This window comes from Ranitomeya imitator, chromosome 5, assembly GCF_032444005.1.
Source record: "Ranitomeya imitator isolate aRanImi1 chromosome 5, aRanImi1.pri, whole genome shotgun sequence".
In the NCBI taxonomy this organism is placed as follows: domain Eukaryota; kingdom Metazoa; phylum Chordata; class Amphibia; order Anura; family Dendrobatidae; genus Ranitomeya; species Ranitomeya imitator.
The window spans coordinates 174,015,352-174,033,316 of NC_091286.1; the positions used below are offsets into that span (position 1 = coordinate 174,015,352).

A 17,965-nucleotide genomic window follows, 5' to 3' on the forward strand; every position below is an offset into this window, starting at 1 on the left:
TTAAACATCACCTGTTGTAGTACCCATCATCATATCTGCTGTTTCACCGTACACCTATACTGAGCGGGGTTGTTTGCTTATAGGTCTCTGCTACATACTGTGTTATGAAGTAACTATGTATATTGACCTGTTCTTTGATTTTGCTTAGTGTATATACTTTCTTTATGATGTACTCTTTTGTATTCAACGTTGGATATATGGTTATTTGTTTTTTGTTTTTTTGTTACTTTATCACTGTAGTGACTGATGAAAGTCCACAAGGACTGAAACGTTTCGAGTGCTACAAATAAATGCACTATTGGATACTTAAGTTGAGTGCTAGACTTTATTTTTGACATAGATTTGAAGGTTTGGGAACCTAGTCGTTAGCACCTCTTGGCAGTTGTGCACACGGTGTTTACAAGATGCTACAGCACAGGCGCCACCATCTTGGTGGCAACAATTTTTTTTTCTAGCAAAATGGCGACGACAGTGCCTGCGCAGTAGCATCTATCGGCAATCCAGCTCTATGTTGAGACATAATTTTCTTTTTAATAAGTTTATATCAGCAAATAAAATAATGAAATACATATTATACTATACATGCGATCATTCTGCAGAGCAGGTGCCTGCCTGCTGAATGTGTTTTTTCTTTCAACACATATAATATTCAGCTTGCAAATTAGTGGGCAGGCCACTGAGGGGACAGCACCTGTTCACACTGAGTCTATGTTTGGATGTGCCGGTCAGGTTTTGGAAATGTATTCTTTAGCCTTCTGATCGTGCACTCCGCCTCCTAGCTTCAGGTGTTTTAATTACAGCAGGTCCAATACCCCTCCACAGAGAGAGAGAATTTTAGTCTAGTAAGAGGTTTTCACATGTACCCATTCAGATGGAGACGTTTATTCTCAGCGAGGTAAGGCAAGTGTAGGACCTGGTATAAGAGAGATGCCGTAACGGGGCTACCAGGTACACATAAAATTGGCTATTTTTATGCGCTAAAAGCTCTCATTTTTCATATTTCTAGTGCAGTAATGCAGTTCAAATATCGTTTTTCAAGTTTGTATGTTTTAGCGCTGCAGTGTGCTGCCTTATTTACTTAACTATATACGAGTTGGCGACTCTAGGTTCAGCACCTGTTCACACTGAGTCTATGTTTGGATGTGCCGGTCAGGTTTTTGAAATGTATTCTTTAGCCTTCTGATCGTGCACTCCGCCTCCTAGCTTCAGGTGTTTTAATTACAGCAGGTCTAATACCCCTCCACAGAGAGAGAGAATTTTAGTCTAGTAAGAGGTTTTCACATGTACCCATTCAGATGGAGACGTTTATTCTCAGCGAGGTAAGGCAAGTGTAGGACCTGGTATAAGAGAGATGCCGTAATGGGACTACCAGGTACACATAAAATTGGCCATTTTTAGGCGCTAAAAGCTCTCATTTTTCATATTTCTAGTGCAGTAATACAGTTCAAATTTCGTTTTTCAAGTTTGTATGTTTTAGCGCTGCAGTGTGCCTCCTTATTTACTTAACTGAGGGGACAGTGACCTGTCAGAAGCCATCAGTATGAATAGCTAACCAGAGCACCACACACAGACCCGCCCCACAGGCCGCCCTGGGGCACGAGAATCCCATTAAATGAAAACTAAAAATTAAGATTAAACAACCACTACAAGAAGGATTTCATCAACCCAGATATAATTTGAATCAGTATAACGGTGCCAACCTGATATTGTCTGTAGGTTACTCAGCATAATCCTGCTAACAGGTTCCTTTTAAGGGTATATTTCAGCTCCACCTAAAAAGTCTCTAAAAGTAGACAATATCAAAACATTTACAAAAATTAAAACTTTACATTTTTTCAATTGTTGGTGGTACAATCCCATTAATCCCTTCTAACAGCTGAACAAAATAAAAGTGTAATGATGCAGGTGTAAAGTATAAATATGAAAAATGTTATTAACTTTGTTTGGTGACATCTGGTTTAAGACTAAAAATTAAAAGTTTTAAAAATACTAATTTAAAAAAAAACTAAATCAAGCTTTAGGGTATGTGCAGACGCTGCAGATTACTCTGCATATTTTTACGGACTGATTTTGGTAAATCCGCAGGTAAACCGCACTGCGGTTTTTCTGCGGAATTACTGCGGATTTACCATGATTTTTTGCGGATGTTGTGCGGATTCCACCTGCGGTTTTACACCTGCGGAATCCTATTATGGAGCACTGTGGATTTTGTTTTCCATAGGTTTACATGGTACTGTAAACCCGGGGAAAACTGCTGCGAATCCGCAGCGGCCAATCTGCTGCGGATCCGCAGAAAAATCCGCACCGTGTGCACATACCCTTAGATATTTTCAAGAATAAACACAAAACATATCAACATAAATTTACCACTAACGTAAAGGAAAATGTATAATGAAAAAACATTCTCAGAATTATGCACTCAAAAGTTATTACCAAAAAATGTGACATGTAAGATTGAAAACTCTGGAATGATGATCATTAAGGTCTAAATTGGATGTGTGACTAAGAGGTTAAAAAAAGACATGCAACAAAGGCACACATGATTTATACTTTACTGGCACTTATGTACCTGAGCCGTGAGCATCCTATTTGGGCATTCATTAACTGTGCAAAAAGCCAGTCGCAAGCCAGTTTCAAGTTGTGGTAATAGGAATATAGCACAGTCTGCAAACCTGTGTGTAGAAGCAAATACTGTTAGAGCTGGATAGTAAGAACAGATGACTAAAAAAAAGTCTATCAGTAAGGATTTTACTTTTATTTTTCTGCAAAACTCTAAAATACTGTTGATCAGAATCAGTGGCGTATCCAGGGGGGGGCGCAGCCGACAGGGGGGCGCAGTCGGGCTGCCTAATGCAGCGGTCTGCAGTGTCTCCCCCGGCGGCTCCATTCTGCCACCCCCCGGACTGAATGTCGGCTGTTCTCTGTGCCGACTATCAAGCTGACAGCCGGCACAGAGAAGCTGCAGTGCACCAGCTCTGTCCTCCTTCCTGCCCGCGCTTCCTCTCACACAGACAGCTGCGCCGCCTGATGATGTAATCATTCAGCGGCTGGCTGCCAGAGAGAGGAAACTGCTGAGGTTGATGCTGCAGCAGAGAGGTGTGTGCGTATACGTGTGTGTGTGTATAGTGCTGCGGGGGAATGTGCAGAGGTGAATGGTGCTGTGTGTGTCTGTGTAGGGGGAGGAGAGGGCAATGAAGGGGCAGATGGGGAGAAGGCAATGATGGGGTGATGGCGAAAGCAATGATGGGGATGGTGGGGGAGGAGGAAATGAGGGAAGTGGCGGAATGAGCAATGATGGAGTGGTGGGGGAGGAGGAAATGATGGATGTTGTGGAAAGGGCAATGATGGGGATGAATAAATGATGGAGGTGGTGGAATGGGCAATGATGGGGAGGTGGGGGAGAAGGCAATGATGGAGGTGGGGAGAAGTGTTGTGAATTCTGTGGTCAAGCTCCCTCTTGTGGTCATGAGTGGTACTTCGGTGGTTCTGTCTATGAGCTTCCTCTGGTGGATGTGAGTGGGGCTGCGGCTTCTGAGTTTCCTTCCTCAGGTGACGAGGTTAAGTCGTTAGGTGCTGCTCTATTTAACTCCACCTAGTTCTTTGTTCCTGGCCTCCAGTCAATGTTCCAGTATTGGTCTTGCTTTCTCCTGGATCGTTCTTGTGGCCTGTCTGCCCTGCATAAGCTAAGTTTTGCTTGTGTTACTTTTGTTTGCTATATTTTCTGTCCAGCTTGCTATATTGGTTTTTCTTGCTTGCTGGAAGCTCTGAGACGCAGAGGGAGCACCTCCGTACCGTTAGTCGGTGCGGAGGGTCTTTTTGCCCCCTCTGCGTGGTTGTTTGTAGGTTTTTGTGCTGACCGCAAAGCTCTTTCCTATCCTCGGTCTATTCAGTAAGTCGGGCCTCACTTTGCTAAAATCTATTTCATCTGTGTTTGTATTTTCATCTTAACTCACAGTCATTATATGTGGGGGGCTGCCTTTTCCTTTGGGGAATTTCTCTGAGGCAAGGTAGGCTTATTTTTCTATCTTCAGGGCTAGCTAGTTTCTCAGGCTGTGCCGAGTTGCATAGGGAGCGTTAGGCGCAATCCACGGCTACCTCTAGTGTGGTATGATAGGATTAGGGATTGCGGTCAGCAGAGTTCCCACGTCTCAGAGCTCGTCCTATGTTAGTAACTATCAGGTCACTTTGTGTGCTCTTAACCACTAGGTCCATTGTGGTTCTGAATCACCTGTTCATAACAGAGAAGGCAATGATGGTGGCAATGGAAAAGACGCACCCGGCAACAATAGAAAAATTCTTCTATTGGTTAATTTTGATCACTGTGATAGACACTATCACAGTGAGCAAAATAAAAAAAAATAGCAACTAAAACCCCCTTTTATCAACCCCTTAGTTAGGTAAAAATAATTAAATAAAAAAAATAAATTTGGTATACAAATATCACTGGCGCTCACCACTATAGTCCACTCGGCAAGTGGGGATAAATGGAATTAGCCCCCAGCTGCTGGTATCTCCAGAAATTGTGCCACTCCTGTCAAAAACAAAAAATGCTAAAAAAAGAAACCGCGCTAGTGTGACTAAAAATGCCAGAACCTCTGGCCACAGAAATACAATCTAAAAACCACACGTATGCAGCAATATGGTGTGAAGCACCCAATCAGGAACGGTAAACCCAATTACGAGTTGATGTGTATGCTGCCAAACTATTGCTGCCTTATAGTACAGGAACATACATGCGTAGATGTGTGGCCCACAAACGCTGATGGTGCCGCACTTGCGTGCTTAAAAAGAATAATCAATAAAGACTCTTACCGAATAGCAGATATTACCGGCAAATGTCCTTTGCTGAGCTGTGTTCCCACAAGGCAGCTTAGTGTAAGGTGCCAAGGGTACTACGCAGCGTTTCCCGGCCTCAGTGACGGGTATGCAGGCTGTGTAATCCTTCAGAAGGTAGCGGTCAGGTGGACACACATATGATGGTGCTGGCCGCAACCAACGTGGGGTATTGCTGCTAAGTCTTAGCAGCAGTACCCCACGTTGGTTGCGTCCAGCACCAACATACTGTACTACTGTACTATAAGGCAGCAATAGTTTGGCAGCATACACATCAACTCGTAATTGGGTTTACCGTTCCTGATCGGGTGCTTCACACCATATTGCTGCATACATGTGTGGTTTTTAGATTGTATTTCTGTGGCCAGAGGTACTGGCATTTTTAGTCACCCTAGCGCGGTTTCTGTTTTTAGCAAAAAAAATAAATTTATTTCCACTTTTCCATTAGATAAAAGAGTTGGGCTAAAGTGAGTTGGGCTAAAGTAAGTTGGGCTGAGGTTAGTGTTAGGGCTAGGGTTAGGGTAACAGCTAGGGCTAGGGTTTAGGGTGTGTTAGGATTAGGTTTGTGGCTAGGGTCATGGTTAGGGTTGGGATTAGGGTAAGCAGTGTGTTGTGATTAGGGTTGGGATTAGGGGTGTGTTGGGGTTAGGGTTGGAGTTAGAATTTGCGGGTTTCCACTGTTTAGGTGCATCAGGGGGTCTACAAATGCGACATGGCGCCACCATTGATTCCAGCCAACTTTGCGTTCAAAAAGTCAAATGGTGCTCCCTCACTTCAAAGCCCAGCCATGCACCCAAACAGTGGCTTTACCCCTCATATGGGGTATGGGCATACTCAGGAGAAATTGTACAACAAATTTTTTGGTCCATTTTCTCCTGATACCCTTGTGAAAATAAAATAATAAAAAATTTGTGAAAAAAGTAAAATGTTCACTTTTTCCTTCCACATTTCTTTAGTTCTCGTGAAGCACCCGAAGGGTTAATAAATGTCTTGAATGTGGTTTTGCGCACCTTGAGGGGTGCAGTTCTTAGAATGGTGTCACTTTGGGGTATTTTCTGCCCCCCCAAAGTCACTTCAAATGTGAGGTGGTCCCGAAAAAAATGGTTTAGTAAATTTTGTTGCAAAAATGAGAAATCGCTGGTCAACTTTTTACCCTTATAACTTCCTAACAAAAAAAAAAAAATGGTTTCTAAAATTGTACTGATGTAAAGTAGACATGTAGGAAACGTTAATTATTAAGTATTTTGTTTGACACCACTCTCTGATTTAAGGGCACAAAAATTAAAAGTTTGAAAATTGCATAATTTTCACCATATTTCCATTTTTTCATAAATAAATAAATGTTACTACTAACAAAGTACAATATGTCACGAAAAAAACATCTCAGAATCAGTGGTATCTGTTGAAGCGTTCCAAAGTTATAACCTCAAAGTGACAGTGGTCAGAATTGTAAAAACTGGCTTCGTCATTAAGCAACAAATTGGCTCGATCACTAAGAGGTTAATATGGGATAGTAAAAGCAATGTTTGTTATGCAGTGCATTATGCCTCACTGCAGTGCTTTTTACCTGTCTTGTCTGAATGCAGTGATTGCTTCCATCCAGAAAGGCACCATGTTGGCCAAGACAAATGTGGATTTTTCAATTAAACTTTCACCAAAGGAAAGTACTTTTTCATTTAGATCTGATAAAAAAAAAACAAAAAAAACCCATTTGCTTAAAGCATATTCATAATGTGGATGTTTTCAAAATATCTCATGGGAAAATGCATCAGTTGGGTCACATGCATCATGGATAAACTGCTTTAACATGATAATAGTAATTATATTGTTGTGGCATAATATATTGTATCGCATTTCGGCTTAACAATCACCTTTTTCAAATGTAGTACATAAAGGAAACATTGAATGCTTAAATAGCCCGTTGGGCTCACTGCAGACAACTGTACATAAATCATTTGTCATAGTGACAGTAAATGGGCTTGCGAGTGTGACTTGTTGTGAAGTGAGATTTGGCTTAAGTCTGTGACTTGTGATTCAGTGACTTTACTGAATCTAGACTTTACTTTACTAGATGGTGGCCCGATTCTAACGCATCGGGTATTCTAGAATATGCATGGCCATGTAGTATATTGCCCAGCCACGTAGTATATTGCCCAGCCACGTAGTATATTGCCCAGTTACGTAGTATACAGCACAGAGCCACGTAGTTTATTGCACATCGACATAGTATACAGCAGAGAGCCACGTAGTATATTGCACAGCGACGTAGTATATTGCCCAGTCACGTAGTATATTGCCCAGTGACGTAGTATATTGCCCAGGGACGTAGTATACAGCACAGAGCTACGTAGTATATTGCCCAGTGACGTAGTATACAGCACAGAGCCAAGTAGTATATTGCCCAGTCACGTAGTATACAGCACAGAGCCACGTAGTATATTGCCCAGTGACGTAGTATATTGCCCAGCCACGTATGTCACAGGTTAAAAAATAAACATACTCACCTAACGATCCGAGGGCCCCTTGTAGTTTAACATACTCACCATTCTGGTCGCTGCTCCTCAGCATCCTGTCTCTCCTCCTCCTGGGATCCAACGGCGCCGTGCCGATAGGCGCGCGGCTGCCGCCATCTTCCGTTCCCAGGATGCTTTGCGAAATTACCCAGATGACTTAGCGGTCTGGCGAGACCGCTAGGTCTTCTGGGTAATTTCGCAAAGCATCGCTGGCAAAGGAAGATGGCGGCAGGCGCGAGCGCCTCAGCGGACAACGGAGGGTGAGTATTGAAGGTTTTTTGTTTTTTTAACATTACTTTTTTTTTACTATTGATGCCGCATAGGCAGCATCAATAGTAAAAGGTTGGGGACCCACAGGGTTAATAGCGGCGGTAACGGAGTGCGTTTCCCGTGGCATAACGCAGTCCGTTACCGACGGCATTAACCCTGTGTTAGCGGTGACCCGAGGGGAGTATGGAGCGGGCGCTGGGGAGAGTGACTGCGGGGAGCATGGAGCGGAGCGCCGGGGACACTGACTGCGGGGAGCGGGGAGTATGGAGCGGCCGCCGGGGACACTGCGGAGAGCGGGGAGTATATAGTGGAGCGCCGGGGACACTGCAGGGAGTGGGGAGTATGGAGCGGGCGCCGGGGACACTGCGGGGAGCAGGGAGTATGGAGCGGGCGCCGGGGACACTGCGAGGAGTATGGAGTGGGCGCCGGCCACTGACTGCGGGGAGTAAGGAGCGGCCATTTTCTTCCGGACTGTGCCCGTCGCTGATTGGTTGTGGCTGTTTTGCGGCGACCAATCAGCGACTTGGATTTCCATGATAGACAGAGGCCACGACCAATGAATATCCGTGACGGACAGACGGAAGTACCCCTTAGACAATTATATAGTAGACTAGATTGTGGCCCGATTCTAATGCATCGGGTATTCTAGAATATGCATGCCCCCGTAGTATATGGACAATGATGATTCCAGAATTCGCGGCAGATTGTGCCCGTCGCTGATTGGTCGAGGCAACCTTTATGATATCATCGTCGCCATGGCAACCATTATGACATCATCGTCGCTGTGCCCGTTGCTGATTGGTCGAGGCCTGGCGGCCTCGACCAATCAGAGACGCGGGATGTCTACGTCCTTTATGACATCATCGTCGCTGTGCCCGTCGCTGATTGGTCGAGGCCTGGTGGCCTCGACCAATCAGAGAGGCGGGATTTCCAGGACAGACAGACAGACAGACAGACGGAAAAACCCTTAGACAATTATATATATAGATGTTAGTATTTTCATGATTATTTCTGTTTTGTGCTCCATGTTTGACAATGCCATCCTTTGTACATTGTGTCGCATGTTTGCAATCGTTGAAAAATCGTTTGGTTTGAGGGTTTATACTGCTGTGCGAGATGTGTGCACGTTGTACATTTAGAAGCCCAAGTACTGAAACTAAGTGAAGAGTTGACAACACAGAGATCCATTTACAACAGAGATGTGAAACTTTTTTCTGCCAAGGGCAATTTGCATATTTATTCGATCCTTCGGGGGCTGTATAAATCATGTGCCAACTCCACCCGCAAAGTACATTATCATGACGCTGTAACTGGTGTCAGGACGTAATCTTTTATTGCACGCGTCTCAGTGCACAGTAGTGAATGCTGCGTGCACATGCCTACAAAGCAAGAATACATTTAAGGAATGTCGGACATCAAAATAGAGCTTCTGGCCCCGAGAATCTGCCCATGAGCCAGGTAAAGTGTCATCGAGGGCCACAGGACTTCCGTTCCCCACCCTTGATTTACAATATGGAAAAAAGTTTGCTGCTCACTGAACAGGTGCCTGCTTGGATAGATGTGTGAGAGGACGGTAGTATGGAGCTTCAGGACAGTGAGGAAACTAGTTGGGTAGCAGTTAGAAGGCTGTATAGAGCAAACAGTGTCAAGGAGGCAAGTCCCAACTGACACACCCCAACAAGTTTGCCAAATTAGCAGATGAGGGAGTATGAGCACAGGAGAAATGATGCTGCAGCAAGACCTGTCCTCTGAAATCAGGGGGAGTGTCTTCTCCAGTAAAGAGGAAAATAGGAGCACATGGCAGGCCAGACAGGTGCTGGTAGTGGGGGACTCCATTATTAGGGCAACAAACCTGTCACAAAGACAGGAATCACTGAATGGTGTGTTGTCTTCCTGGCCCTCTAGTTCAGTACATCGCTGATGGCGTTGACAGATTAATGGGAGGGGCTGGTAAGCAACCAGCGGTCAATGACAAAAAATTAAAGATAGGTGGTAGGTTCTTAAAAATGATTTTAGGGAATTAAGCTGCAAGCTTATCAGAGGTGTATCTAGGGTTTCTGACACCAGGGGCAAAAGTTCAGTTTGGCGCCCCCCCTCCCCCTCCCGGACATATGCGATTTGCAAACTTAGTCATGTACCTACGAGTCGCTCTCCCTAATGCTCTCAATGTTCAGTGAAAAACTGAGAGAAGAAGAGAAACTCGTGGTCACAGGACAATAAGTATGAAAATCGCATGCATGAGTGAAGTGTCCATGTGATGACTGCTGGAACCTGCAGAGCTAAATCCTGACATCGCAGGCTTCTGAATCCTTACAACGAATGCACTGCATACTTTTAGAATCCTCCCTTGCCGGGGGACAATCATGTTAGCACAAGCATATGATTTGTATACCTCTGACCACATTCCGACTAGACGTGCCCAGCCTCACTCAGTTCATTTTCATTGAGTGAGGCCACACATGTCTAGTCAGCACGTGACCGCAGGTATGTAAATCACCAGTATTTATACTGTACTCTCTTATATTACTCCCCCTCCTTGGTATACTGTTCCCTCCTGGCTGTGCTCTTACACTGTCCCCCCCATGCTACGCTCCCACTACTCAGTTTCTATTCTGTGCACACTCACTTTTCTCCCCCCATAATGTCTCCTCACACTATTCCCCTCCCTTCTCATAATGTCTCCTCTCACATCCCTCCTGTTCACCATACTGTCTCCTCATATATTTACCCCCTCACTTTCTATACTGCCTGCTCACCTGACTCCCCATACTATGTCTGCACACATCCCATCACCCTCATGTTTCCTCATACATGCCCTCATTCCCCTGTACTGTTTCCCCAAATATGCCCCCCATCTCTCCCTTTGTTCTTCATTTTGTGTCCTCAAATCTCCCCACACATTAAATCCCCCATCCCCACTCCAATTCTCCCCACACAATAAATCCCCATTCCCCACACAGCCACTCATCACCCCCATCTCCTCATCCCCCCACAGCCCCTCATCAACTCCATCTCCCCTCATCACCCCCACACAACCCCTCATCATCTCCCCATTCCCCACACAGGCCCCCCCATTCCCCACAAAGGCCCCCCATCACCCCGCTTCTCCACAGAGCCCCTCATCATTCCCCCATTCCCCACAGGCCCTAATCATCACCCACACAGCCTCTCATCCCCCATCACCCCCATACAGCCCCTCATCACCCTTCTCCCCCAAAGCCCCTCATCATCACCCCTTCTCCCACACAGCCCCTTATCATCCCCCCATTCCCCACACAGCCCCTCATCATACCCCCATTCCCCACACAACCTCTTATCCACTACACAGCCCCTCATCATCATCCCCCCATTCCCCACACAGCCCCTTATCATCCACTACACAGCCCCTCATCATCATCTCCCCATTCCCCACACCTTGGTAATCTCCTCGCACGGCTATCGTGTGTTCACTTGACTGAAGGAGGCCCCGCCCCTTCAGGTAACATCATTACCTCCCGAAATCACCTCCGTTCTAGTCACTGCAGTCAGATCTTCAATTGTACTTGTGTCTGTAAGATACGAGTACAATTGAATACTGGGAGCCGGACAACCGCATTAGGCGGCCCGACTGCGCCCCCCTGCCAGCTGCGCCCGGAGCACATGCCCCAGCTGCTCCCCCCCAGATCCGCCACTGAAGCTTATTATGATTGTGTAGCAACTCATTCGGGAAAATTGATAACATACTAAAAAACTGCAACTGACCCTGGTAGTGCCGATACAGACTAAAAATCCTGACCCAGCAGTCCCTAGTAAGTCCTGCATAAGCTGAGATTGCCATACCCAGAAACTAGGCAACGCAGACCTATGCTGCCTAAAAGGCCATCGAGCGCGTCACGTTCCTCCTAAAGAATCAGAGGGCATAGCAGAGTGTAAATTACCTACTGAAGGGAAAGTGTGCTGAAAAAGAAAGATTCCAGAGTAAGTAAAACAAACCACAAAATACAATCTAAGGGATTAAGTATTCACTGGTAGAGAATATGCAGCTTACGTCCTAAAAAGAAACAGAAGATAGGTGCTGGGTAAAGAACAAACAGCAGAGCAATAAACCCTAGATGGTCTTTCACTGACTGGCTTAAACTATAGCAGTATGACTGGAAATCTAAATGACATATAATAAAGAGAAGGGTGCACTCTAGCCGTATATAGAAACATAGTCATCTAAAGTGTGCAGAGCCAAGTCCAATAATATGAATACCTAAGCTAAACAGAGAAAAGAATGGACTACAGGAAGGCCCACACAACCATATATATTAAGAAAATGCAAAAACGTTTATTCAAAACACCACAACAAAACAAATAAAAACACTTAAAATACAATATCTTACACAAATCACCCGCCTAAATATGTATCTGTAGGAGATAAATCCATACGGCTATATCACATATAGAGTGCAAGAAATTGGGTTAAGCACAAGACATAATACCTCAAAACTGTAACAGCTGAACATAGAGTCCCCGTGAATATAGTAATCCACAGTGGCTCCGCTATGGAAAATCTACCCCCTAATAAAGTCTAGGTGAAAAGATGAGGTATAATACCTATAAAGACCTAAAGGGTAACATAGCGCCAGAATGTCAATATACTCAGCTGAGTCAGAGAGGAGCTGAGCTAACACCCGCACCCAATCCAGCCACAGAATCCTAAGCAGATGTCCATGCCCAAATATCCGGCATCAGGACGCAAAGATGGGGTGAGAAAAGAACGCCCCACGCGTATCGCCGCCGCAGCGGCTTCGTCAGGGGAAGTGAGCGTAGTGGTGATTGAATCGCACATTTATACTAACCGGTATCGTCCGGAGTGCAGACAGCTGTGTCGCCGGTATGCAGGAGGCGGAAGTTTTGGTGAGGCACGCGCTAGCTGCGTGTAGAAAGGGACCGACCGGAAATACAAGAGGTCTCCATGGAGATGAGTGGCGTCTGCGCAAAGCCGACTCAATACTGAGTCGCATTGCGCAGGCGTCGAGCGATGTGCGCCCAGGCACAAAGAAATAAGCCGAAGAATAAGCCGTTACAGGGGCTGTCTGGCCATATACCTTTATGAGTGCTTATTATAGCCAGCTATATAATTATGTTTGTTTTCTATGATGTATTTTTGTTTAACATCTTTTTTACCCCCTTATTTAGGTGCCCTATTTGTCTTATGGACATACCGTCCACCTCATATTTCCTATTTCTTGTGGTGGCTCTCTCCTTCCTCCCTTTCCTTTCATTCTTCGGCTTATTTCTTTGTGCCTGGGCGCACATCGCTCAACGCCTGCGCAATGTGACTCAGTATTGAGTTGGCTTTGCGCAGACGCCACTCATCTCCATGGAGACCTCTTGTATTTCCGGTCGGTCCCTTTCTACACGCAGCTAGCGCGTGCCTCCCTACTTCCGCCTCCTGCATACCAGCGACACAGCTGTCTGCACTCCGGACGATACCGGTTAGTATAAATGTGCGATTCAATCACCACTACGCTCACTTCCCCTGACGAAGCCGCTGCGGCGGCGATACGCATGGGGCGTTCTTTTCTCACCCCATCTTTGCGTCCTGATGCCGGATATTTGGGCATGGACATCTGCTTAGGATTCTGTGGCTGGATTGGGTGCGGGTGTTAGCTCAGCTCCTCTCTGACTCAGCTGAGTATATTGACATTCTGGCGCTATGTTACCCTTTAGGTCTTTATAGGTATTATACCTCATCCTTTCACCTAGACTTTATTAGGGGGTAGATTTTCCATAGCGGGGCCACTGTGGATTACTATATTCATGGGGACTCTATGTTCAGCTGTTACAGTTTTGAGGTATTATGTCTTGTGCTTAACCCAATTTCTTGCACTCTATATGTGATATAGCCATATGGATTTATCTCCTACAGATACATATTTAGGCGGGTGATTTGTGTAAGATATTGTATTTTAAGTGTTTTTATTTGTTTTGTTGTGGTGTTTTGAATAAACGTTTTTGCATTTTCTTAATACATATGGTTGTGCGGGCCTTCCTGTAGTCCATTCTTTTCTCTGTTTAGCTTTGGAAATCTAAATGAGACTATCACCAGAAAGTAGCAGGGTAAAAGTATATAAAGCCGCACCTGAAAGGTGATAGAGGAGAAACATGAGAAAATGAAAATACAGTTAGATGAAAAAGTTTGGGCACCCCTATTAATCTTAATGATTTATAAAAATTGTTTTTTTTTGCAACAGCTACTTCAGTTTCATATATCTAATAACTGTTGGACACAGTAATGTTTCTGCCTTGAAATGAGGTTTATTGTACTAACAGAAAATGTGCAATCTGCATTCAAACAAAATTTGACAGGTGCATAAGTATGAGCACCCCACAGATGTTCAATGACATTCAGGTCTGGGGACTGGGATGGCCATTCCAGAACAGTGTAATTCTTCCTCTGCATGAATGCTCACCTCAAAGCGGGGGGAAACTGCCAGCTGGCGTACTATCCCATCAGCTGGCAGAAAGGGGTTAAAGCAAAGACACCAAAGATAGTATTTTCTGACATACTGACTATTCCACATGCCACAACAGAGAAGCAGCAGGAGATTATTAAGATGAATATGTGGCTCAGGAATAAGTATATGATGGTGTGTTTTGGTTTTCTGGAGAACTGGGCCAACTTCTCGGTTGGCTACAGGCTCTATGCTAGGGATGGGTGACTGGGGAAGGTGCAGCTGGGCTGTGGAAAAATGGCTAGAAGGTGGAAGGAGTGTTTAAACTAGAGAATAAGGGGTGGGCAATTACTGTATAGTTAGGGAACAGTGTAGACAGTGACCTGGGCACAAACAATGCAATTGGGTGTGACATGGGGCAAGGGGTTAGGACAGTTAATACACTAAGCAGGAAGAGGTACAGACAGATACGTAAAGTGCATGTACTGTAACGTCAGAAGCCTCACCAACAAGATGAAGGAAAGAAAATTATGATATGGTAGGGATAACAGACATGGCTGGACGAGATGAACGAGAACTATGACTGGGCTCTTAAATTACATGGCTATAGTCTGTTCAGGAATGATCCTACAAATAAGTGATGGGGAGGGGTTTGTTAATATGTAAAGTTGTCCCTTAAAGCCATCATACGTGATAATATATGTAAAATGAAAATCAAGCGTTCCAGTGAGAGAAGATGGGGGGGGGGAGGATAAAATATTGATAGTAGTTTGATATAGAAGGGTTAATAGTTTGCCTTTAAGTGCCTTTTGCCTCTAATTCTAGAATTTCTAGAATCTGTTGTTACAGTAGTCTGCTAGTCTTCTCTACAAGGAGACTATACTTCTTATCATGTATGTTCTCAATAGTCAGCCACAACATTGTTGTGAATTCTGCTCTTGGGCTCCCTCCGGTGGTTATGAGTGGTAGTGCTGCTGTCTGTGGATCGCAGCATTTATCAGGTGTGTTCAATTTGGACTCAGCTATTTAGTCCTGCTTGATCCTTTAGTCAGTGCCAGTTGTCCATTGTTTTTGGAGGATTCACATCCATACCTGGTCTCTCCTGTTCTGCTGTTCATTTCAACAAAGATAAGTTCTGGCTTTGTTTTTTCTGTCCACCTGCTGTGGACCTTATAGTTTTGTGCATTTTCATGTTTTGTCTTGTCCAGCTTTGTCTGTGAAGGATTTTTTGCAGCCAGGCCGTGTCTCTGGAGATGCAGATATACCCTCCATGTCTTTAGTCAGATGTGGTGATTTGTATTTTCTGTGGTGGATATTTTCTAGTGTTTTAATACTGACCGCATAGTACTCTGTCCTTTTCTTTATTTTTAGCTAGTATGGCCTCCTATGCTAAATCCTGATTTCATGTCTGCGTATGTTATTTCCCTCTCCTCTCACAGTCAATATTTGTGGGGGGCTGTCTATCCTTTGGGGATTTTCTCTGAGGCAAGATAGTTTTCCCGTTTCTGTCTTTAGGGGAAGTTAGTTCTTAGGCTGTGTCGAGGGGTCTAGGAAGTGTTAGGTACCCCCCACGGCTACTTCTAGTTGCGCTGCTAAGTTCAGGGTTTGCGGTCAGTACAGGTACCACCTTCTCCAGAGTACGTCTCATGCTGCTCCTAGGCCACCAGATCATAACAGTACAACTGGCCAACAATGAGTTAATTGCATCTCAGAAGAAAGGAGGAAAGATTTTGAGCCATTTTTTTTTTTCCTTGGCCTGTTTTGTCTTTTCCTCCCTCTTAATCTCTGGGTGGCTGCGGAACCTAGTAATAACATGAGTGTTCGGGAGTTAGTTTCTCGTGTGGATCAGCTTGCTGCTAGGGTACAGGGTATTTCAGATCATATTGTTCAGACTCCTGCCTTAGAACCTAGGATTCACACTCCTGATTTATTCTTTGGTGACAGATCCAAATTTTTGAGTTTCAAAAATAACTGTAAACTGTTTTTTGCATTGAGACCCCGGTCTTCTGGTGATCCCATTCAGCAGGTTAAAATCATCATATCCCTGCTGCGTGGTGACCCACAGGATTGGGCATTTTCCCTGGAAACTGGCAATCCTGCTTTGCTTAATGTCGATTCTTTCTTTCAAGCATTGGGGTTATTGTATGATGAGCCTAATTCTGTGGATCAAGCTGAGAAGATCTTGTTGGCCCTGTGTCAAGGTCAAGAAGCGGCAGAATCGTATTGGCAGAAATTTACAAAATGGTCTGTACTGACTAAATGGAATGAGGATGCATTGGCGGCAATTTTCAGAAAGGGTCTTTCTGAATCCGTTAAAGATGTTATGGTGGGGTTCCCCACACCTGCTGGTCTGAGTGATTCTACGTCTCTGGCCATTCAGATTGATCGGCGCTTGCGCAAGCGCAGAGTTGTGCACACTGTGGCGTTGTCCTCTGAGCGGAGCCCTGAGCCTATGCAGTGTGATAGGATTTTGTCTAAAGCTGAACGTCAAAGATTCAGGTGTCAGAATAGGTTGTGTTTTTACCGCGGCGATTCTGCTCATGTTATTTCTGACTGCCCTAAGCGTACAAAGAGAATCGCTAGTTCTGTTACCATCAGTACTGTACAACCTAAATTTCTGCTATCTGTGACCTTGATCTGCTCATTATCATCATTTTCTGTCATGGCATTTGTGGATTCAGGCGCCGCTCTGAACTTAATGGACTTAGAATTTGCCAGACGTTGTGGTTTCCCCTTGCAGCCTTTGCAGAACCCTATTCCTTTAAGGGGCATTGATGCTACAAAAAAAGAAAGAAATGTCCAGCTTCACCGAGTCCGTAAAAAAGCGTTTTCTTTATTCACATACTTTAAACATGGAGGATACAGACTTCAGCACAACCATATGGGTAAGAATCTCAACGCGTTTCTGGAGACTAGGCTCCCTTAATCATGTAGCATTGATGCTACACCGTTGGCTAAAAATAAACCTCAGTTTTGGACACAGCTGACCATGCGCATGGCGCCAGCCCATCAGGAAGATTGTCGTTTTCTGGTGTTGCATAATTTGCATGATGATATTGTGCTGGGTTTTCCATGGTTACAGGTACATAATCCGGTGTTAGATTGGAGATCTATGTCTGTGACTAGTTGGGGTTGTCAGGGGGTTCATGGTCACATTCCTTTGATGTCAATTTCCTCTTCCCCCTCTTCTGAAATTCCTGAGTTTTTGTCAGATTTCCAGGATGTATTCGATGAGCCCAAATCCAGTTCCCTTCCACCGCATAGGGACTGTGATTGTGCTATTGACTTGATTCCAGGTTGTAAGTTCCCTAAGGGCCGACTTTTCAACCTGTCTGTGCCAGAACATGCCGCCATGCGGAGCTATATTAAGGAGTCTTTGGAGAAGGGGCATATTTGGCCATCTTCTTCACCATTGGGAGCAGGTTTTTTTGTTGTTGCCAAGAAGGATGGCTCCTTGAGACCCTGTATTGATTATCGCCTCTTGAATAAGATCACGGTCAAATTTCAATACCCTTTGCCTTTGCTTACTGATTTGTTTGCTAGGATTATGGGGGCTAGCTGGTTTACTAAGATTGACCTTCGAGGGGCATATAATCTTATCCGTATTAAGCAGGGTGACGAATGGAAAACTGCATTTAATACGCCCGAAGGCCATTTTGAATACCTTGTGATGCCATTCGGACTCTCTAATGCCCCATGTGTGTTCCAATCCTTCATGCATGATATCTTTCGGAGTTATCTTGATAAATTCATGGTTGTATATTTGGATGATATTTTGATTTTTTCCGATGAATGGGAGTCTCATTTGAAACAGGTCAGGATGGTATTTCAAATCCCCTGTAATAATGCTTTATTTGTGAAGGGGTCAAAGTGCCTCTTTGGAGTGCAGAAGGTTTCACTAGTTAGACCGCACATGGAGTACTGTGT

General features: G+C 44.7%; 1 protein-coding gene and 1 long non-coding RNA gene across 11 annotated transcripts in view; one reads left to right on the forward strand and one right to left on the reverse strand.

The window, feature by feature from the left end:
* The window catches only part of LOC138681653 (uncharacterized), a 172,457-nt gene that overhangs the window by 145,631 nt on the left and 8,861 nt on the right, over positions 1-17,965 (forward strand). The gene's annotated exons all lie outside the window — the stretch shown is intronic.
* Positions 1-17,965, reverse strand: part of ERMARD (ER membrane associated RNA degradation) — a 591,898-nt gene that overhangs the window by 121,429 nt on the left and 452,504 nt on the right. For all 10 annotated transcript variants that reach the window (XM_069769331.1, XM_069769332.1, XM_069769336.1 and 7 more), the window contains 2 exons: positions 6,401-6,515; positions 2,570-2,672 (listed from right to left, as the gene is read on the reverse strand). In XM_069769331.1, the coding sequence (XP_069625432.1) occupies positions 2,570-2,672; positions 6,401-6,515 (218 nt within the window). The remainder of the gene's footprint in view (positions 1-2,569; positions 2,673-6,400; positions 6,516-17,965) is intronic.